This window comes from Gossypium raimondii, chromosome 6 (assembly GCF_025698545.1).
Source record: "Gossypium raimondii isolate GPD5lz chromosome 6, ASM2569854v1, whole genome shotgun sequence".
Classification (NCBI taxonomy): Eukaryota; Viridiplantae; Streptophyta; class Magnoliopsida; order Malvales; family Malvaceae; genus Gossypium; species Gossypium raimondii.
In genome coordinates, this window is record NC_068570.1 from 6139216 (window position 1) to 6163234 (window position 24019).

Sequence of the window (24019 nt, forward strand, 5' to 3'; positions counted from 1 at the left end):
TTATCCAAATGAGAATGGATGTTACAAACTTGCAAATTGGAAAGCCAAGAAATCTAATTTTATTAGTTCATGAAATCACTCCTTACATTTGATACGCTTAGTTGAAAAGGCTAAAGATTGAGCAATACTATATTTACTCTTGAAACTATCATTTTGTTGAATTTTACATCTGTACAAAGATGAAGGTGATTCAAATATAAACAAGCTCTTCATTTTGAGCAAAGAATGAAATACGTAACTAAACCTACCTTTGCATTTTCAAAAACTACTACCCCTTCCCTAGACCTCTCTTACCCTTCGTTTTACTTGAAGGATAAGCATCACTGTGGCACTTTTACCTGTGCAAAGCCCTGAAAATGGCAGGTAGCAGGTTTGCCCTAAAACAAACAACTGATAGCAGATTAGTCTTGCGAGGTAGCAGAATACTCGAAAAGAAGACGTTTGGAAGGTGCAGATTGTAGTAGAACTCGCAGACGACTTGTAAGCTTGTAAATCAAGGTCCATTGCATAGCCATCTCTGATTCTTTCAGCTGCCTAACTATAGAGGCCTAAGAGAGAGGGATAAAAGCACCAGGTAAGAACAAAGTTCAACATTGACTGAAGATCGTATAGAAGCTTATTGAGCCACGTTCAGATGATTAGTGCATAATCAAAGCACCCAACAAAAACTGTTTACAATTTTGGTTTTTCTTTTCCCTACTTTGGTATTCTATATATTAATTCATTTGCGTGAAGGAAGAGCTGCTTACACGAAGCGAAATATTGATCAGAGAAAAAAAAAAGAATGGATAGAATTTAGATTTACCTGCAAACGTTTCCCAAGCTGGACTTCAACTTCTGTTCCAAAGGATATATTACTGGCTAAAGATTTGAGAGGATCAGCCGTGGGATCAACAGATAGCAAACTAGGGATTTGTGGGGCATACACTAGCCTCCACCTGGCCTGACCAAACTCTCCCTTCCCTTCGATTCTTGGCATTAGCGTTTCAAGTGTTGCAGTCGCAAGCTTTTTAAATGCAAGTTGGCCATCACCTTCCAATATAGACTCAGCCAATTGACTCTCAAACACTCTAGCAGCCTGTACAAGATGGCAAAATTCAAAACAACCCACTATAGTCCATGAGAGCTGAATTTGGCAACTACAAACAAGGGGATAAGCTACGTTAAAACTTAGGGCAATATTCACATATCCTTGTTAAACTTATAAATGCCCTGCCTCATTGGATGCCTTGTTAGATAAACAGAAAACCAGAACAAAATATCACATGTGGCATGGAGATCGGCGACATGCATTGAATATGAATGAAGGTACACAAAACAAACTAGTAGATAGGTTCAACTTTGCCATTACATCTCAAGCAAATTTCCACGATATAGGAAAGAATGATGTTTGACAACTTTATCCTTACAAGGTCAATTTAGAAAGAAAGAAACCAGAAAACCTCATCATTGTTTACGAATAATAAATCATTTAATAACACCATAGGATGCAACCCTAGTACAAGAGGTTATAATCTACTTTCCTAGGTTCAAAGTTTCTAAGGGAACCTTGAATTGTATCATTCTACCGTTGGCACATTGCTAAAAGGAAGTGGGACAAACGCTTACAGCTCATGTAAGACAGAATAGATCATTTCAGGGGGACCCAGTGGGAACAGAAAAATGATGCATCATCAAACATATTTTATTAATTAGTAGTTACCTCAGTGGGTGAGAGAACATCCTGCTCCACAGAACGTGTTGAGGTCACCACCAACTTGTCCTGCCAATTGCTGGCTCGACTTTGAATCCTGAATTGCCATTCTGATCCAACCAAAGCCAAGTCCAGCATTGGATCTAAACCATACTCCGGTTCAAATTTTGCTATATTGAGATGTTCCCGCTTAAGCCTTACCTGATTTGGAGAAGTCAATCTCAGCATATTAAATGCAATAAAAGAAAAGTCCACCAGAAACAAATTTGAGCACAAGGAAAGAAGCTTAAACAAGAGTGACATAGAAATAGATAGGACTCACTTGAGTTGCAACAAGATTCACATCACCATTTTCAAATGTTAAAGTGCCCTTCGGTTTTATCCACTTTGGATGAGCCAAGCCATTCAATTCGAGTTCCCCACTAACAGCAAAGTTAAGAATCAAAGGATAAACTATCCTTAATTCTGGTCCTAAAACAAGTTTCAAATCACTAAGGCGTACATCAACACTTGGTTTAATGTTCACTAGCTCCATCTCCTTCTCAACTCCAGCTGACTTAACTGAAAAAAGAAATAATAATTACTTCACATGGAAGATCAGAAACAAATAATAAAGACAAATTAATTATACAACAATAGACAGGATTCTGCATGTTCATAGAACTGATGGTAAATCTGTATTCTTCATTTCAGGAGATTGACAATAGTTATTATTCTTTTTAATAAGAAGCTTCATCTTGTCAGTATCACCTAATTTGTGCAGAAAATAAGAACAAAATCTAAATATAAGTTTAAGTTAAATAGCATTTAAAAATAGCAAACCAAAGGTTTAGACATCAATAGACCAGGCATATCCATATCCATAATTTTCTAAAACAAAATTTAACCTGATGCCATAAATTCTTAAATTACCAATAGATTTTTCACTTTTTTTTCCTTCTTCCACTTCTTGTTGCATCAAAGTAGCTTATTACTTGTATTTGTAACCCATGAGAGGCTTCAAAGTATTGAAACACAAGAAGAAAATCCTCTATCAGAGGTTTTGCCCTTGAACCTCTTCAAGTTATCTAAGAACCTACCTGAAGGAAAAGTCCTCCAATTTTCTTTTCTAATTGAGAGACTTGTTTGTGTTTAACTAGATTGATAAATCCACAAGTAATGGGTATTGAATAGCGCATAAAATTGTTTCCTAGGAGTCTTATTCAGTTATTGAAAAAGAAATATTTTCTACTGAAATTTTCAAAATTCTAAAACCATATAAAAGAGTAGTCTTGATTTCTATTGCTGTATTCGGTGACTGCTAGAAAAAAAGAAAAAGGCTTCAAAATTCTAAAACCATATAAAAGAGTAGTCTTGATTTCTATTGCTGTATTCGGTGACTGCTAGAAAAAAAGAAAAAGGCATCAGAATTGAAAACATCGAATGGCATATACTACCAGAGGGTTGTGGGAGTTTGGTCCTTGAAGAAGCAGGTTCAGAACCGAAAAACCGTGAGACATATCTAGAAGCAACTGCTTTGTTGACACCGCTACCCAGAAGCCTAGACTGATTTGATGCCAGCCTATTCAAAGGTGCAGCTCCACTACCCTTATCATGCGGTAAATATGCCTCTCCATGGCTCAACTTAATATTGCCTGAGATGGTTGGCTGCAGTATGGAACCAGTTATCTGCAACTGGGTGTCAACCTGGCCACTGATTTCAGCAAGATTTCAGTTTTCCACAAGCAACATGTGAAAGAAATCAATACAAATAGACAGCTAACAGGAAGCAAGAGGGCAGGAGGAAGGAGATCTGTTCTGTATATGGATCTAAAGGGAGAGTAGGGGCAAATGCCAGATGGCAGCTGGGGGTCAGAGTACTGCAACTACTCCCTTTCATCAATACTCACAATAAACACAAGAACCAGCATTTAGGAACAAAGTCATTATATTATGCATCATAAATCATGTTCACCTCAGAATGTTCTTTGCCCGTACTTCGAGAACTTCACATTTCATGTCAATTTTATCACCCAGGGATGCTTCACTTGTTCTAAGGGGCAAATTCCCTTTTAGAAACAGCTTCCCTCTTCTGCTTACCCTGCTTTCCAATAAAGCTATGCATAATTTATTTGATTTCACATGTACAGTGCCACCAATGTTTGTAAGTGGTTGTCTGAGTACAGGTGAGGATATAGATGCCCTATGGAATGATGCAGATCCATCAAGCACAGGTTGTTCAACAGTGCCTCTAACCTGTTTTAAAAGACGAGAAAACAATTGAAAGTTACTACTAAATTACACTCGGTCAAATGTTATGCAAATTCTTTACCTTTAGTTAACCCACCTGAAGCATGACATCAGCATTGCCACTAAGCCAGTTTGCATAAGGAGATAATGCTGTCAACAACATCATGCCCCCATCCTTTATATCAGCATCGATTCTAACTTCTCCTACATCTAAGATGTTCCAGTTTAAACCTTTAAGACTTTCAGCTAACTGAGCATCCCAACCTTCTTCTGTTCTCTCTCGGAAGGTTTTCTTCTCACTAGTTTTATCAGTTGACTCCTTACTCCTTTCTTTCACCCAGCCAGGGACAAAAGTTGCCTCGCTTCGTTCTGTTTCTATTTCTATTTCTTCCTCAGAGATGCTATTTTGGACAAAAGTAACAGGAACACTTCCCTGTACGTGTACATGGCCATTTTGGATGATTGGTTCAAATTTGGCATTGAACAGAAAGCGGCTGCTTGAGGTCAGGGAAGCAACAACTTCAGCACGCCCAAGATCAATGCCCCCAATGGTACCATCCAAGAGCCTTACTTGTACATCACATTCTGGTTTTGCAAGACTTCCTCTGAGGTCTCCTTCTGTGTATAATATACCCTTAATCGGGGCCAGCAATTGTCGCAAAGAATGAACAGCTTCAGTGGCAGATGATTCAATAATCTGCACTATGGTAGGAACTAGACTAACAGGAAAATTTAGAACAGCAAAATGAAGATTGGTTTTTGGCCCCAACAAAGTTCCATCAGCATGGATTGTTGCATCATCCTTTTGGATAAAAATTTTCTCAAGACGCAAACCATCATCGTTACTGAATGCACCCACTGCCACTACACGTTGAGTGTTATAACTTCCCCACTCCCATTCCTCCCCATGCAAGTCAAATTCTGCCTGAAAAATATTTACAAGAACCAATAATGTCAGAGGAAATATACTGCATGGAAACAAGTTCCAAAAAGTTGCTGCAAATGATAAATGGCAATCATTTCTTCCAAAAAATGCAAATTAAACAAAAAATTTAAGATTCCTTATATGAAATTTGGGTTCAAAAAAGTGAGAGAAAGAGAAGGTCCCCCATAGGAGCCTTGTGCTTGAGATCATAATTCACAAAAAATGGATATAATTTTTTGCTTGAGATTGACAGCCTGCATGTTGTTTTAGGAGTTTTTGCACAACCTTAACAAATACACCAGCAATATTCATATTTTATAATTCCTAAGATATAGTTATAACAGGCTGTAAATCCAAATTTTTGTGAATGATGATGGACAAATATAAACTTGGCTTTTCCCATTTGAAGGACTATAGATGTGTTAAGTATCCAACCTAAAACCACATGGTAATAGGTGGACGGGCCCAACTTTAAATAAGACCACAGAAGACCAAATACTTATCCCACTTAACAATATGCATCCAGGATCCAGTTTCATTAAGCTTCACACGAAGAAATCCTGACCTCATTATTTCACACAACAATTTTTGCACGCCAATCACATGATTATATGCTGGCCTTACCAGTAGCTATAATATTTCATATTTGAAAAACAAAAATTTCAGAAACTTATTCATGTTATGCACACCATAGTATCTCCGTTGCCTCCCCCACTTGCATCAAGAGAACCATGCCAGCAGCCCTTAAGTTCAGCTAAACCTGGGAGACTTATGTCTTCAAGAACAACTTCATTTGATGCAGTATAATGACCCCGTATTACCTAAAAATTCAAAGAGCTGTCAAAAGTGTAGAAAAGTACAAGAACTGAATTTTGGTGTGTTCTACATGCAGTTCATGTCATAGAAGTTACTAGAATCAGGTATTGACCAAGTACCTCAAGCAAATGCTGAAGACTCTCAGTATATACTCCCACCGACTGCAAACTTTGAATGAAAAGATCCTGCACACAGTATCAAGAAACATGAAGATTTTTAAATGGAAGGAATACATAATCAGGAGAGATCTCCAAATGCAAATAAGAAACAACTATAGAGAATTCTAAATATGTTTAAAACCATTTGTACTCTTATTTTTCATTTTGAAGAAATTGGTTAGGATGAAGTGGGCACAGTTCATAAGAATAAAATCTCTGTTATGCAACTACCAAAATGCTTCCTGCAATCTGAGCTGCCTTGAGAAAATTGAAAAAATCCATTAATAAATAAAACCCAAAACAACCTTTGATCTAGAACGGACAGCAGGATCTATACTTCGAGACAAGAGTCTAGCAAGTGGAAGCATCTCAGCAACCTCAGCTCTGGGAACTTCAAGTCTCATTCTCCACCTTCCCATAGAAGATATGACACTACCAAGATGTCCTGTCATTGCTCTTTTAAACAAACCATCCATTCCCATTTCAGAAAAGTTTCTATCCCGGCTGCCGGGCAATACATATTCACCTTGAAGCTCATACCGGCTACTAATTTGCTCTAAAACAGTTTTCTCAAGCGTAATCTACAAAAGTTCATGTCAGCGAGTAACATCAGTATCATAGTTTGCAGTGTCTATATGTTGCAATGCAGGAAATTAAGAATGGTGTCCTTAAAGATTTGTAAAATCTTTAGCATGTGATAATAGAAATCAATGTTGCAAAAAAGAAAATTCCAAATCACAAGATCAGTAAGATAAACAACCAACTTTATTTTATACTGAACTGGATATATAATATAATCGCCTAAAAACCACTACTAGTAAAAAAGACAACTTAAAATTAAACTTGGTTGAAAGAATTTCAAACCTATTCACAAACAAAAATAATACACACACACACATATATATATGTAAGTCACAGAAATTTCATGTGAGATGACCCGATAAAATAACCAGAAAAAATCGACATATCAAAGGAATAGAAGCTTCAAATACTAACAACATCACCACTCCATCTAGCAGCCACATCTAGGGCTTCACCAAGCACACCGCTAAATTTAGGCCGAAGAACTGATAGAACACCATGACCTCTTCTTTTCTGGAAATTAAGCTGGATTTCAGCCTGAAAGTCGAAAAAGAATGATTAACTAACTATTTCCAGTTCAAATTACCACTAGCAACTGATATATTAAATGATTAGTCAATAGTCATCATCAAACTAGAAAAAGCTCCCATCAAACTTCACTTGGAACAAAATGTTTGAGATGGAGATCAGCAACAGCTTAAAACATCAATACAAGCACCACAAAAGATGGTAGAAATTTCTTTAGATTCTAGAAATTTTAGAACGTATAATGTACAGAAAACACCCCCCTGGCCCCCTCCCTTTTTTCCTCTTCTCTATTCTCAAATATTGAAAGAGGAAAGAGAAGAACAGAAAAGGAGAGATATTACTACCTTCAAGCTTAAAAATGCTATTATTATCCAAATAGAATTTACTTTTGGATTCTTTCTAGCCAAATTAACAAACTGAGTGTATTCACTTTTGCTCTCTCCCTAAAGAAAATTCCTATCATTTCAATTCAGCTGTAATCTCTAGTATTAGCTTTCTTTGCTGACAAGAAGACCCACATAAAAGCTTACCCGCTGTATTGTTCCACGAAGTGAAGCAAGCTCCAATTCATCAAGTGGCAAGTGGCGTATCTGCAACAACAGACGCATGGCAAGAACGTTTCAAGTTCATTTGACCTTTAGCACTTACTGATTCTAACTTTACAAACTAAACTGGAAAGATCTTAATATACCTCAAAAGTAGCAGAATGAAGTGGGCGTAAACAAATATTAGCTTTCAGTTGCCCCTTCTGAAGAGAAAAGGAGAATAGTTTTCCATTTTGCAAGTTCTCCTCAGAGCCAGATTGTAAAGGCTGCACAACCTCAATTGCAAGACTTTCATCTGGCCTGCCTACGGCATCTAACTGCACAACCAGGGTGAATAAAAATTTTGTTGTAAATAAGTGAGAAAGAATTGGCAATATATGTGTACACAATAAGAATAAACTATGGACCTCCACCACAGATACTCTATTTGACAATGAAATACTTGACATCCTGAAAGGAAATGTTTACTTGTATTTTACTCAGCCCAACATAAACAGACCTAAGGTCTTTTTTTGGGTAGAAAGGAGGCCAAAGGCCAATGGGATGCTACGAAAGGATAATTGGCAAGAACTAGGGATCAAAACCCAGCTTTGTGAGAATCCACCTGCAGGTGGGTGACTGGGCTAAGTCCCTATTTCTAATAAAGGCTCTTGATGATAAAGACATAAATTACTAACTGGCATATACACTTTTGTGATGCATTCTTATCTTTTCAAAACTTAGAATTCAAAATTATACACTGTAAGACCAATAAAGATCACAATATAGTACACAAACACGAGATAGAGGTTTTCGTATCAAATAGATACACTAAGATCTCATCATCTCGACAGAAACGGGTATTTAATTAGTTGGCATATACTGATAACAAGGACAAGCTCCAATAATAGTAAATAAAAAAGGCAGAATGAATGAAACAGCAAAATAACAAAAATATAGTTTTATTAAGTTAGCCACAAGTATTGAGAATGACTACATCCGTAGTCAATTAAACTTGCATTGAAAAGTTATTCATCATATAATTTTTTTACCTCATCACATTATCTAATTTTGATGAAATTCGTGTTATTTCCCTTTTATAAACCGGGTAGCAGCCATCTTATTCATAGCATTGAAATACAAGTTATTTCCCATTTCATTGGTTATGTATGCTTCAAATATCCACAAAAAAGCTAACTAAATCCAATTTTCTATTTAAGAATTAAAAAGGTAAAGACCTATAGAAATATAGTTGCTAAAATACTCCCTTCGTAAACTGGAGTCAGGAAAAAACTTTAAATAGGAAAGAAACATTCTATAGGCCAAATGCCTACAAAATACATTTTTATTCTATGTTAGTCAGAAAAACTTCCAACACAACTCTTGCATGCATAATGTAACTAGGAAGGATGCATTTGTTTCTAGACTAACCACATAAATTCTCAAATTGCCATGTAATTATCACATTAGAACAAGGAGGCAACCATTTCAAAGTTGTTTTATTTTTTTTCTTCTTTCTTCAGTTTAAGTCTAAAAGATTTCCCAGTTCAGAACTGAATGACAAATTACAAGAAAAGGCTAGCAAACTTCATCACCATCTTAAGATAACACTCATTGATGCATGATAAATCATTACCCAGTCAATAGTAGACACCTGGAAGCTACAAAAACAACTGTAAAAGAGAAGTAATGGGCAAATTTCATATATCCTACTTTGCTATGATATATATTTTTCTGAAACAATTTCAAGACTGGCACCTCTTGGATGCAACATTTTAAAAGGTTAAACTGAGGAAGCAACCATTCCAAACTTGCTTGAAGTTGAATTTGAAAACTTAAATTTGGATTTGAATATCAATAGAAATGGTTTCGACAATCAAAATTTTAGATTTCAAATTTATGGATCTAAAGTTCTTTGTCAGGATGAATATAAACTTTCAAATTCAAGTTCATGATTTGGATTTGGATCTAAATGCAACTTTTGGCTTTGTATTTAATTAGTAGCATGTTAAACTCAACAATTAATAATTAAAATATGACAATTAATAATATGTTCAACTCAGTCAATAATAAAGTACAATGAAAAGCGAAAAATAACATTAACACAACATGAATAGGTCAACATGTCGAAATTGACATAAACAAATTATTAAAATTTTATATAAATATGTATTGCCTAAATAACAATCACAAAAAATGCAAACACAGTGACACGAGACATGATACCCGAATATTTTCAATTAGACTTTGATGTTTTCTAGTATAATATAATTATATGATACCAATATAAGAAAATAATTAAACATGGCACAATAAAAGTTGAACACAATCAAAATGCATAAACGAGTCAAAATCTATATAAAACAAATTAATTACAAACGTAAATTTATATAAGTACATAATATCTTGAATTCAATTATAACATTAAAAAATAATATGATGGCAACACATATAAACTAAATAACTGAACTGAGAGATAATTTATATTATTATATAATTGTGTTTTTCATAACCAAGAAAGGTTGATTATCATCACGTAGAGCTAAAGAAGATAAGGAAATGTGGTAGACTTCAGAAATACTTAGTTTCAAAAGGAATTTCAAATTCTAGATTCAAACTATCTAAAATTAATGTTGAATTTACCAAATCCAAATTCAATTGTTTTTATTTAATATCCAAACAAAAAGACTGGATTGGTAACTCCAAATCCTTTCTTACTCAAACTCAAGTTTCTAAACAGGCCATTAATCTCAGTTTTAAGTCTAAAACTTCTCCTAGAAGAATTATTAAGAAAGGTTAGCAAACTTCTTCACCATCTGATCAGATTACAATTAGTGTTGTAGAGAGGTCATATCACCAGTCAACAATAGACACCTGGAAGCGACAAAAACAACTTAAACCTTCCACGCTTTGTCGTATAGGCTATAAGGGTTAAAGGCAATGCCAGACCATCACTCTATTTAGGTCCTTATCCTAAGCATCCTCAGTAAAAGCAACATCCTTTCACAGTTTGAACCCATGACTTCTTTTTCCTTTCCCTCCTCTTGACTCAATGAAAGAACAAAAAAATTTCAAGCCTCTATATTATATTGCCTATATTGCAGTAAAGTAATTACTGCAGCATGCTAAAGTTTCATCTCGCCTCTTAGCAGTATCTCATAGACCTCTCATGTACACAAAAACTTTTAGCATTCTAAGATGCCCTAATTTTAATGCAAGAAAAGCTTTAATAGGTATCTTGCTTAGTGGAGAAAGTTTGTGCACAATACCTTGACAGAGTCTTGAGAGATGCTCAACTGCCCAACCAACTGAGGTGCCAGCATTAACTGATTCAGTCTGAGACCTGAGACCGACAAGTCACCAACAAGACTCTTTTTGCTTATTTTATCCATCATTTTCTCAGATTCCCCCTCAGCCTCAGGACCAACAGCTTCGTCGCTTATAATAGAAGGCTTCAGAACCTTTCCGTGAAATTTTATTTTTCCTGTTGCTTTCAAATGAGTAGGCCTTGGAGAATCAAAAGTATATGAGGAGACCAGGTTGAAAAACTCAAAACCACGCATACGTAAGTCCAACTCCACTCCTTCAACAGTAAATGGCACAGTGATATTCTCACTGCACTCCTTTTTGTTTAGCCAGAATTCCTCAGGGTATGAAGTTTGAACTTTTGTAAACAAATCAAAAGCAGCAGATGAAGAATTAACAGTGATACAATCAGGTGCAATCATTATATCTCCCCGAGCATCACTAAATGATCCTTCAGCTTTTGGTGCAGTCCACTTGATATCAAACCTCCTATGTTCAAAAGGAATGTCGATTAACCAACTTAAAGTGTAAGCAGCACCAAAGTAGAAACAAGCAGAAATTTGAGAAATAAAACCAAGTGGTCCTCATCCAAGAAGATGTTCAGCTTACGGTTTCAAAAGTGATCCAGAAAGTTTTGTCTCTCCACTTAAATCTCCTAATTTGAGTGGCATAAGATGAAGATAACCTGGTATATATCGTTGCATAATCTTGTCAAAGGACAAATTTCCTGAGAAATTTACATCCATTGCTGTGTCATCTTCCTCACCCTGTGGCATGCCAGTACCATACATCAGAATGGCAGAAGAAATAACTTTTGCATATACAATGAATCGTGGGACAAAGAAACATATGATTTACTGTATTTCCACTTCACCAACTAGTTTACCGAGGACAAAAGATAAGAAAGAAAAGAAAAAAAAGCCAACCACCCAGCATGAAATAAATCACAAACAATTGTGCACAAGTAAATAATATCATTATAGAAGAAGCAACCTTGTTAGTCCAGAAAATAACAGATCAATGTATAAAAATAGTCAACCAAGCTCTGCAATTCCAATATCATAGCCAACAAACAGATCAAGAAAGAAGGAATGAAGCAGATGGTCAACATGACAATAGAAAAAAGTGATAGAATAAGATGATACTCCAAGGACATTAAGTCTTCTGTCAGACAAGCTAATTAAGCAGGAAATGGGGTACTAGCATACCTCAGGACAAACCCAAGCATTTCCTGCTCCTCGAATTTCCCCACCATCCACAAGACTAGCTCTAATTCCATACAAGTCAGCAACCTATCACATATCACACATTTTCAAAGAGCTTGCCACAGCACTTATGTTCAAAAAAAAGTTCATCTTAATACACATGATTTTCTATTGAAAACAACGTACACAGTTGTCTGTGTTAAAGGTAAAATTAGCAGACAGATATGAAAATGGAACACGGTCAAATGCTGCCACTGCACCAGCCTCCTTATTTTTCAACATTGCTTCAGATGCAGAGGACAAAGGGACATCAGAAACAGAGTAAGATATCTTTCTAGACACCATTCCACTCCCCACAAAGATAGGGGCATCCAGTGGACCTTGACAGTTGAACACCGCAGTCACAAAACCAGCCAACTGCAATCAAGATAGAAAGCAGATATGAAAGAAAATTAAGAGGTGATGTAACCATACTAAATTCCTCAAGAAGTGGAAAGATATAAAGATGAACCTAAAGTGTATTAAAATATCCTGCACTAATTAATGCTGATTGAAGTGGAAAATGACAATGTCATCCTGCACTGATCACAATAATAATAACAGTAGAGGCATCACTTCATGAGAGCAGAGAAGTCCTAAGAAATAAAAATATGTCATCCTAAACAATTAACCATGGTAGCAGACATTGAGATGGTAACACTGAGGATGATAAAAATACATGATATGCGTACCGGAAACAACAAAGGCTTCATTTTGAAGGTTTTCATCAGGGCATTTACTTCCACACATGGAACCTGGAAATGAGTAACGGTGACACAATTAGAAATTTGGGGGAAAATAAAACACTGCATGTGCCAGATAAAAGGATCACAGCAATGCTGCCACTTCAAGCTCAAAGAGAATGCATAAGATTACAAGCCATGACTTCTTTTATTTCTTCACAGTAAGTTCAGACGTGAATATCGTGAAATGCATGTTATAAATACATGCATTTAAATTTAAGCAATAATCAAACACTTCCATCAGTGGACACAGAGTTACAGACTCCATAAAATGCAAAATATACGGGCAAAGTTGCTACTATGACAGCAACTTTGAAGTGATCACCGAAGTTACAGCTCATCTTCAAATATGCATCTAACTTCACACATTCCTTTTGAAACCTAGCACTAAAACAGATTGAAGCTGGTGGTTATAATATAAGAGATAGCAACCTTCTTATCAACCAAAGAAAACAATGAAAATTTTGAAGAATAATCTTCAATATGATTACAACTAAGAAAATGAAAGAAGAAAGAAACACAACATGAGAGAAATTTTCTTTTTTTCTTTTTGGAAACATGAAGATCATGTTAAACATGAAACACAAAATCGATTGGCAATAGACAAAATAGTCCAACCTGAATATAACACTACAGCAATCCCAAAGCGTAACAGATATGTGATGGCACTGCTCAAAACTCCCAACAGCATGTAGGCACAATATTAACAACTAAAACAAATAGAACAAGCCTACTTCTTGACAACAAGTACAAATTCTGTAAGTCAGAAATAATAAATTGACAATAAACATCTTGAGCTCTCATACTAATTTAGGCATCCAAAATGAAGCAAATTGAGGAAGTGGGAAGCCTAACCTACATAAAAGGACTTAACAAACCTCAAACTTGACCAATGCGAAAAATACTACCTAAGAAATCATGTATTCAACTGCTCAAGCTACAAAGAAAAGAACTTAATCGACCATCGAACTATCAATAGGGATTATCCCTCTTTCAATTGCATGAAAAACCTCCAATAGTCCTATTGAATAACTTTAAAATCCAGATTTACTTTAGCACCTATAGCAGCATCACTTTTATTCTGAATTCTGAAAAAAAGAGTTCTTCCGGTATAATAACACAGTTTGATTCAGAAACCATGTCATCAAGCAAAGCCAGGCCAGATTGTGCTCAAGTAAATACCTGACACATTAGATGGAATTCTCCTTCCTCAGGGTGGATGCCAAAATCTCCAGAAGCTTCTAAAGGAACATCACCAAACCAGCCACGTGTATTATGAAGGAATATTCTCTGACCCCGGAAACATAAACTTGCTGAAATATCCTGCAAAGAAAAAAAATGGATAGATCAATAACTTCAGAGAGCATATAAGATTAGGTCCTTAACCTAATGCTCAAGTTTAACTGATTTAAATGTATCAATGCAAGTGCAAAGCATTCATGAACATAAAATAATCAAATGAAAAGGCAGAGAAGGAGTAAACCTTAGACTACTTTTTCCGGTCTCCTATGTCAAGAAAGATGAGAATATTACCAAAACTAAAAGTGGACATGCAAGATTAGTGTGATGTTCACAGACAACATCAATATATACAACTTGCAAAAGAAAACCTTAATCTAAAAAAATCAAGTATATGAATACTATTAAGTTTCATGCAGAGCCATAAAATTTTCCTTTCTAAGCAATCATCTCTCACTTTTGCTGTTTTTATTAACAGACATCAAGCCAAGGTTTACTTGATATTCATCCAGTCAATGTTCTTCCTTCAGCTGGATCAATTTTTAGGTGCAAAGTTCAAGTTCATTTTTTTGCTAAAACCATCTTTCTCAAATGTTTAGATCTCAATCGCTGCAGAGAAAACATAACCTAATGACAACAGGAAAAGAGAAACAGCAAACGTTTAAGAAAATGATATCCTCATGGCACCACCCAGACCAGAAAAGTAATTTCAAATTGATGCAATAACAAAGGCAAAGACATCTGTAAGAACATTTGCAATTCCCATATTAAACATCAAGACCCAAGCCAAATGGAGTTTAGTCTTGCAATAGAACTGATTGCTAAAATTTGAGAAAAATAGTAATGCATCTGAAAAGAAGGATTGGGCAATCTAAGCTAAACATTTGAGCAATTTTTGCCAACAATTGTGGAAAGAAAAAAAGGAAAGATAAATAATGATGTAGCATAGAGACAGCAAAGTTATGATGAATTTACTAATAGGCCAGTACATTGCCATCAAAATGGGGGCAACTCCTATAGAAAGAAATAAAAAACTGACTCTTGAGGAAATTATTTCCCAACAACTGCACCGGCTTCAGCTTTTGAAAATCTACAAAGAGGAATACATGAACCAGCTTCTCTTCTCTTATGCCACTCTTCAATTCATACTAACTGCAAACACTGAATCTTACCAAATCTATTCATATTAGGCTGATTGAATTATAATTCCCCCATGAAGATAAAAATTAGTTCATGTCATAATCTTAAAAGACTGGAATGTACCATTAGCACCTATAAAATAACTAAAGCATTCAAGACTACTGGAACATAACAACAAAAAAACAGGAAAAAGAAAGAAGAGTACCCATGCATCATTTGCAGATAGAGTGATAAACTGTATAAAACAGAGACAATCATTAACCACGCAACAAACTACATAGAAAATGACTTTCAGACCTAGAACCTGCTACAGAGAGAATAATGTTTTTTTCGTGCTCATTTCAATTGCATGTGCTGGCCATAAATTACTAAAAGCTCTTCATACATCATATCGGCATTAAGTACACAGTACATGGTAAATTGAAAACCAGGCAACAAGATATGCAAAATGAGCTTCACACCTTGTACATGCTACCCAGCAAAAAAAAAACCGTTTTGGAGTACTTGCTACAACTATATATTGCTGATTCTGATGGAGTGCTACAAGAAATATCTCGAAGGATATAGAAGCAGGGAAGTGGTATAGAGAAAAAGAAACAAGGACATACAGAAAACCATGATGGAGCATCGTATATCTGGAAGGCCAACCCTGTCACATCAAGCTGTCCATGAAGATTAGGAAATGTCTCCCCCCTTGACATGCACAAGTGAACCTGCCAATAAACAACGTTGACCGGTATATAGATCAATCATTCATCACTTTAGACTGTAAGTAGGAATTTCGGTTCTTGCAGAATATAGTCCTTCCAATAAACAAAATTGACAAGGATATAGATATCAACCAATCAGTACTTCTAGTATGAGTATCATATTCCTTTTCTCTTCTATAAGAAAACAGTCAAAATTGGTAGAATCTTTTCTACTTATTAAGGGGAAAAATAAAAGCTGTAAGGCCTAAAACAACGTCATCCATTGCCATTTGATATGTTTCTAGGTGACAATTCATGAAAAATTGTCCCTCCAATGGCAAGGGGGGATGGACACAAATCATACTCATAGTGCTAAACTCTCATAAATATCAACCATTCTACAAACTAATGCTGTGTAATTCGGACTTGGGTGAAAGTATGAGAGTGTCAAATACAAGCATGTTTCTGACATGTATATGTGCTATTTTCTAAGTTATTCATGTTTTTGGAATGTCTTTAGAGCCATGGCCATGGTCTGATATGTGTCAGATATGGATACTTCATGAAAAATGAGAGTTGGAGCAACATGCTAATGTAGTGTAATGATACTATGAAATCTATCCCCCTTCATTGATCATGCAATGGGAAGTAAAGCATGAAATTCACTCAGCAACTTCCATTGAAGTCAGCAATGAAATTTAAGAAGTAAAGAGAAGTCAATTGAAAAGGAGTAAAAGAGATCATAAATATCATATTGGAATAGTAAAAGCAACTTTGAACATTACTGGAATGCGTATAAAATAACTTGGTTGTCCATATTGCTTCTAAAAGATCACAACACGATATTTATTGTATATAATGACAAAAAACACAATTGCAGGAAAAAAAACAAAGTGAAGTCAGAAAAGCACCTCACCAGTGGCTCTTCCTTTAAGCCATGTGGCTGGAATTTCTAAAATTCTTTCAAAAAGCTGTAGAAAAGATAAACAGGGAAAACATAGACATCAGATTCATGCTGGATCAAATGCAGACAGAAAAGTTAATCATCACATTCTTTTTATACCTTACCGGAACAAAGAGGTTGGAAATATTTAAATTTGCATGCCATTTCTGATCTAAGTTGTCAATGAAAACATCAGTAGACAACCAGCCACCATCGTCAGACACCAAATCTGATCTCCAAGTTTTACAGTTACCACAGAGTTGTACGTGCACAAGGCCATAATGGTTTTGGAATTTCACATATCCATAGACATTCTCCATCTCTCTACAAACAATATCAAACATTTTAATATATAGAACTAATATAAGCCATCTCTTGTTCATAAACTTTTCTCCAGACATGGCAAACACATCGTTAGACAAAAGTTAGATAGAATAAGTGTGTATGGATTATGTCAAGGAGGATTGTACTTCAAGAGTGATTTCACTTTTAAAATGTGTTGAATACTTCATTTCATAAACCAAGACAATGAATTTGGTAAATTTGTCGGCATTTTAGATCTGAATACTGAGCGTGAGGGAATGAATTACATGCTTTAGATTAAACCTCCAATGGCCAAATTTCAAAATGCAACTGACTTAGTTAAGTACTTCTGAAAAAGACAAACACTAGAAGATAGTACAGCTCTCTCTAGTCCTATGTTTCCTCAACCACAGATGCCTTCAACTTTTGGCAATACCATTAACATCAATTTCAGTAGTTTTCTTACCTCTTAGTCTCCTCTCCTCCAAATTTGATTTCATCATCTTTTTTTTTCTTTGCCTTCAGACTTGCCCAGTATCTAGAGCATGTTTGGTAGAGAAACTAAGTTATAGAAAGTTGAGAACATGAGTTACTAATTTTGTGTCTAGTTTAAAATTTTTGGAGAGGGCGAAAATGGTGGGCCTTTGACTCTTTTAAAGATGGTTTAGAGTTACTTAAAATGGTGGTTTAATAGGTTCAACTGGTAACTTTAATGATAGGGAATTCATTTTGTTTGAAAGTTTGGTGCAGTTGTTGCACAGTGGTGGAAGTGAGATATAAAGAAACGACGAGGCATAACTGATTCCCTTTTTTTTTTCTTTTTTACTTTTTCAAAGTCTCTTTTTCGGTCGCTGAGATCATTTCAAATTGTTCATTGTTACCCAAACAACTACTCAAATCATGGATTTCACGATAGTACAATTTCTTGAACTTCTCAAATACTTCATTCAAACACCAAACTCAGATATCCAGTGGAAATCGCATGATAAAAAACTACATTTTACATGCATAACTCTAAAATGTGCAAGCAAAAATCTAAACAAACAAAACCTTAAAGAACAATGTCTTCCTTAAAGCAAAAATGAGTATGGTGAAACTCAAAGAGATACAGGTAAAAGCACATATTAGTTCCCACGTATTATCATATACAAGATGCCATCTAGTATGCAAGTATAAGATTCTCCTTTTTTCCCCTCCAAAACAAATATCAACAGAAACCAAATGAGATTTGTTATATTAGCAGACCATATCAGAATGGGAGTAAAAAATTCCTATGGAATACCATGCATGACTATAAAAGCTTGTATTGCCAGTCAATCAGACATAAGAAAGAAATCATTAAAATAAATTAAAATATGTTTTTACATGCATGCATAAATGCATAAAGGTCAAGAGTAGAAGGGGAGGTTGCACCTGGGCTCTCTGTCACCAAATGCTAGCAGCATCAGTGTTCCACTCTTGAAATGGACGGAATCCACAATAACTGGAAGCATCTTCTCAATGCCTTCAGTTTGCGCCACATCTACCTCATCAACAAGTTCTGCTACAATATCTTCAAGCTTTGGAGCCACACCAAATTTAAGATTTTGAAAGGATTCAGCTAAAAAGTTGGAAATCCGTTCCCCCGTGTTGGCAGGAAATGAAGGCAAGCTAAATTTCAAGCCCAAAGGCCAAAATGTAACTGAATGGTATGCTGGAGTGGGATCAGACAGTATGGAAGTAAAAGGAGATGCATGACTCCTTTCACCCTCAGACCCATCCTCATCCATATTCCTATTTACAACATCAAAAACCAAATCTTCACCATATACTTTAGAATTCATTGCTTTAGCAGCTGCTGCAGCATTTCCATCATATGGAGAATTTTTGCCAATTTTCCTAACACCGCTAAGTCTTTCAAGAGTCATAAGAAATGGGTCACGTAAGATACTGAAATTTTCTAGAGTTGCATTATCATTAATAGACTGGTTTTCTGTCTCTTCACATTGTTTCCCGTCCTGGTTATAAGCGAGTAAACTTCCTTCACCACTATTAATGTTAACAGAAGTTTCAGCAATAGAATCATCTTTATTTTTCAACAAGTGGGTATTAAGATCCGATAAATCATAACTTCCAGATGCCTCTGAATGATCACAAGAGTCCTCTAGGGATATACGATGAAAATATGCAACCGCTGCAGATGCACTGCGCTCAAGTATTCGTCTCTTAGCAGCAACACCAGCAGAGGAAGTATCTCTCCCATTAAACTTTTTCTTGAATTTGTTTCCTTTAGACCCTTTAATAACTTTTGGCCACAACGTAAGCCCTGAACCTGGAATTTTCACACCAAATGATTTCTCCAATTCAGCATGTTTCGTCTCATAATCAACATTGGTGTCCACGCAATGATGATCCCTCTGATGCATCTTATCATCCAAGCAAGAAAATGACTTTGAGCTTGTTATTTCAGCAGAAGATCCTATCTCTTTAACAGTATCATCTTCAGATCTATCTGATATTCCCTCAGGAACACTGTAACCCATCTCTGCTGATTTCTTAGCATCATCATCCCTCTCTCTAGCCCAGCGAGTGGCAGATTCCTCTCTTGCAATCCTCCTGCTTTTAGTACGATAATCTATCCCTTCTTCAGTTGATAAATGTCTTTGTAGAACATCTTCTGAAAAGGGTAGCCCCAGCCAAGTATAATCCTTCTTTTGTGCAATCAATAGACTAGGATGAGACAAAACTGCATCTATTACAATCTTGCCCCTCCTCAAACTTGCAAAAGGCTGAACATGAATTTTCATACTGGGAACCTCACCACAAGAAAACTCTTCAGTATGCGGCCCAATGGAGCATGCTTCCAATGTGATACTTAATGGAGAAACACTCCTAACCTTACCGAAATCAACCTCGCGCTGTATATGTTCACTAAGCGCTGAACAAACTGAAGGTAAAAGCTTTGCTTCCACAAAAGCTTTAGCTTTCTTCTGTCCATACCAAACCATTAAACACACAGCAGACAAAACAGAAGCAAGAACAGAGCATCTAACCAACAGTAACCCTTCATTCCACAACGGAGACAAAGACCTCACTAGAGCTTTACTCCCAGCAAAAGGCTCCTTAACACTTTTGGCAACAAACCCATTTCTCAACCCAATGGTTTTCCTAAACATCTCAATATTTTTCCCACAAAAATGGGAAAACCTGATAGCTTGAGCAATCCAATCATTCTGTTTCTCCGCAGATACACGCTTGCGAAAAGCTCTTTTTAGGAGCTTCCCTCTACTAAAATCCAGGCAATGCCGGTTGCTTATCTTACCATTTGACGAGCTTCCCAGAGGTATCCCGAGAAAAGGGGAATTGAGTTCTAGGCTCATTCTCCTCTACTTTCTAGGTCTTCTTCAACTCATTCTCTTGGGGACCAAGAACCTCCTTGCTCTTAGTCCCCTTCCAATTCAAACAATCTTAAAGTTTGCCAACATTCCAAAATAACCCTAAAATTTACAAATTCAACAAATCAACAAAAAAGAATTTACCCATATATTTATAAGAGAAGAAACTAAAATTTATAGGTTTACAGGGAGGGAAAAATAAGGAAACCTGGAAGTCTTGAGAATGCTTGCGCCTTCGTTATTCCTAATTAGAATTCTTTTCTTCTTCTTTTTTTCTGTCTTTTTCTTTAAAGAAGAAGAAGAACAAGAAGAGAAGGCAATGGGTTGCTTGCTTGGCTTTGCTTTCGAATTCTCAATGTGATATTTTGCTTGTTAGTTTGCGTGGCAACTGGCAGCAAAGAAGAGATAACAAGAATAAAACTTTGTGGAGTTTATTGCCTTTGTTGACAAAAATGCGACCCAGAAACATACGAAATGACCTCATTAACCTTATCTGCCGTTAGTCGTTGTAAAACAACCTACCTGTACCTCCATCAGCAAGTGACCAAGTAAAAATACCTTCTACCCTTTTGTCCTAAGAGTCATATTTCACTTTATTTTTCTATTTAAAAAATTCGTAAATTAATATTTGTATAATAAATTAAAAAATAATTTTTTTCATTTCTATTATTAAAATCTGATCATTATACATTAGAACGGGGCTCATGTGATACACCATGTGTAATTGTCTTATTATTTTGTAAGCTATTAGTTTTTAACAATAGAAATTGATGGAATTTTAACAAAACGATTAGTTTGCTCTTTGCTCTAACATATAAAAAATAATTTACCTATTTTTTTAATAAAAGGGGCAAAATACAATTTAACTCCTATTAAAGGGGTCTCCATGATACTTTTACCGCAAGAACCGATAAAAGTTTAAAGGGCTAATTATCAATTTCTTCATTCCCTTTATGAAAAGAGTTAGTATTTGGTACAATAACAATATATCAAATTTTTACAATTTAATTATCTTCTCAGTTTTATAAAGTAAATTAATGAAATTGAGTTAATTGCATCAATCATCTCTAATTATGACCCTCATTCTAAAATGGTCCTCAAATTTCAAAACATTCTAATTACATCTTTTGTTGATGATATGTCGATCAAGTCCTTCCATTATTGAAACTATTAATTTAATCATTAAATGACACGTAAAATCATGTCCTTAAAATCCAGATTTTTAAGGCATCTATTTTACAATATTAAATTTTCTTTAAAATTTTATTTTAAATTATGTCACATAATATTTTACATGTCATTAATAGTTTAATTCAATGTTTTAGTGATGAAAGGATATGATGATATAACATCAATAGTTTAAGAATATAATTAGAATGTCTTAAAATTTAAGAACTAATTTAAAATGAGGATCTCGATGAAATTAATACCAGAGATTAAAATATATACTTTTTAAACCATAATAAGTTTTTATTCCAAGTAAACATTAAAATATTTTCAAATTGTTTTTACTTAAAAGAATGGAAAAAAAGAAAAGATTCCAAAATAAAGAGAGGGGCTTGGGCAGGAAGAGAAAGATACAACAAGAAGAAGAAGGAATCTATTGAGAAATTCCATCAAACAAAATCAACATCCCAGTCTTGAAATTATATATAAATTTTGATTTTGTGTAATTTTATATATAAAATTTTGATTTAATTTAATTCTTATAAATTAACATAATTATTAGTATAAATATCATTTTATGTTTATATATTACATACACATATAATTATGTTTATATAATATAAAAATAAATTGATGTATTTATCTTTATAAATATGTATAATTGAATCAAAATTAAATTTTCATATATACATTTAAACTACAAAAAATGTATAATTACAGAAATCAAAATTAATATATCAAATTACACATTAAATTAAATTTGATGTATAATTTTAAAATTTATCCCTAAATTTTATTCCAATGTTTTTACCCGCGAATCTAGAGCTTCCATCTTTTTATATAATTACAATCATATTAAACAATAATTTATTTAGATGTTTATTATAATTTGATGTATATATTTATTAAAATAATATTTTTAATATAAAAGTTAGATTATTGAAATTGCATCTCCTTCATTAATTTATTAATCACAAATTTCATCTTACACTTTACGATTTAAAATCAATTCTATTCGAATTAAATATCACCCTCGTTTCAAATAAAAGGGAAAAATTATAAAATTAAAACTTAGCGCAAATATTTTATGTTAGAATGTTCAATAATTTTTTTTACATATAAATTAGTTGTTAAATTTATAACAAATTAAACGAAATTATATATTTTTGGTAACTAAAAGTGTGATGTCGAATTAAAATGAAATTTTAAATAAAAGAGATTACCAACAAGTAGTTGGGTGTAATGGTAGACCTAGATTCAAATTTTGAAGACGACATTGTTAGGAGGCATAGTCACAAACCCTAGATATGAACAGTAAAAAAAACATGAATAATCTATTAAAAGTTCTTTAGGTATATAAATTCTACAATTATGAAACGCTACAATTGGAGTAGATCATTGTTTAAATTTATTTTTCCAAATAAGATTTTGATTTTGTGTATCGTATATTCATATTGGTTTTAACTTTGGTATATGTTTATTTTGTTTCATTATATTATTTAAAATCTCACCTTTTAACATATATGATTTTTACGGATTGTAAATTATTATTATTATTATTATTATTATTATTATAGAAATATGCTTAGGTTGTTGAAAATTGATTTGTGGATATTTTGATTTTATGGCTTAATAATTTTGGGTTGCTTTTTATGATGTTGGTCGTGATTTTTTATGGAAGAATATATTTTTTTTGGCATTGGATAGGCCGAGGAATGGCCAAATTTTGATCATATTAGTTACTTATTTACTATTTTGATTTTCTATTTAATATATTGTTTTCTATTGTTTATATTTATTATTTTATTTTCAGAATAATTAAAATTTTTCTTGTTTATTACCTCTTAGTTTATTTGATCTTGATCACACTCAATTCTTTTTATTTGATTTCTGTGAGTTTCGTCCTACACTTCTATCTGTAATTTTATTTTATTATTAGACATAGAAAATTAAAATTGGTGAGTCAAAGCCATCAAATTTTTAGCACTGTTGTTAGAAAATGGAACCAACTAAAGTTCATTTTTTTTATTGACCAGATTTGAATGTACTATGGATACATTTGAGTTCAATCCAGGAATCAAGAAAATAGCTCGTGCCTTAAAAAAGAAGAAGCGAACCTACAAAACAAGCAACCTATTGAATTATCGAATCTTCCTCTTCTTCGCAGCCTAAACAGGAGGTCACTACCAATAATGCGGAGAGACTTGAGACCAAGATTAAAAATAATTGTACGCTAAGGTAATTTACATTATATTTAAGAGTGATAAAACGGTTAATCGAATCGAATTAGTATTAACGAATTAACTAAACTTTTTAATCATTTAACCGTTAACCGAACTAAAACTTTTTTTTAAAAATTTAACCAAACCGAAATATTTTGGTTAATTCGGCTGATTAATCGAATTAACCGAAATTT

General features: G+C 34.3%; 1 protein-coding gene across 1 annotated transcript; it reads right to left on the reverse strand.

The window, feature by feature from the left end:
• Positions 1-36: 36 nt before the first annotated feature.
• LOC105772684 (protein TIC236, chloroplastic) lies at positions 37-20846 on the reverse strand. Its single transcript, XM_012594090.2, has 24 exons — positions 20645-20846; positions 18476-20538; positions 16885-17083; positions 16728-16787; positions 15736-15840; positions 13931-14071; positions 12698-12760; positions 12153-12383; positions 11970-12053; positions 11371-11528; positions 10725-11250; positions 7623-7793; positions 7462-7521; positions 6818-6940; positions 6127-6402; positions 5783-5848; positions 5537-5668; positions 4020-4847; positions 3648-3928; positions 3130-3386; positions 2016-2254; positions 1703-1894; positions 806-1078; positions 37-548 (listed from the first exon to the last, which is right to left on the reverse strand). The coding sequence occupies exons 2-24, from the start codon at positions 20419-20421 to the stop codon at positions 402-404; spliced, it is 6558 nt and encodes a 2185-aa protein (XP_012449544.1). The 5' UTR covers positions 20422-20538; positions 20645-20846; the 3' UTR covers positions 37-401.
• Between the last annotated feature and the right edge of the window lie 3173 nt (positions 20847-24019).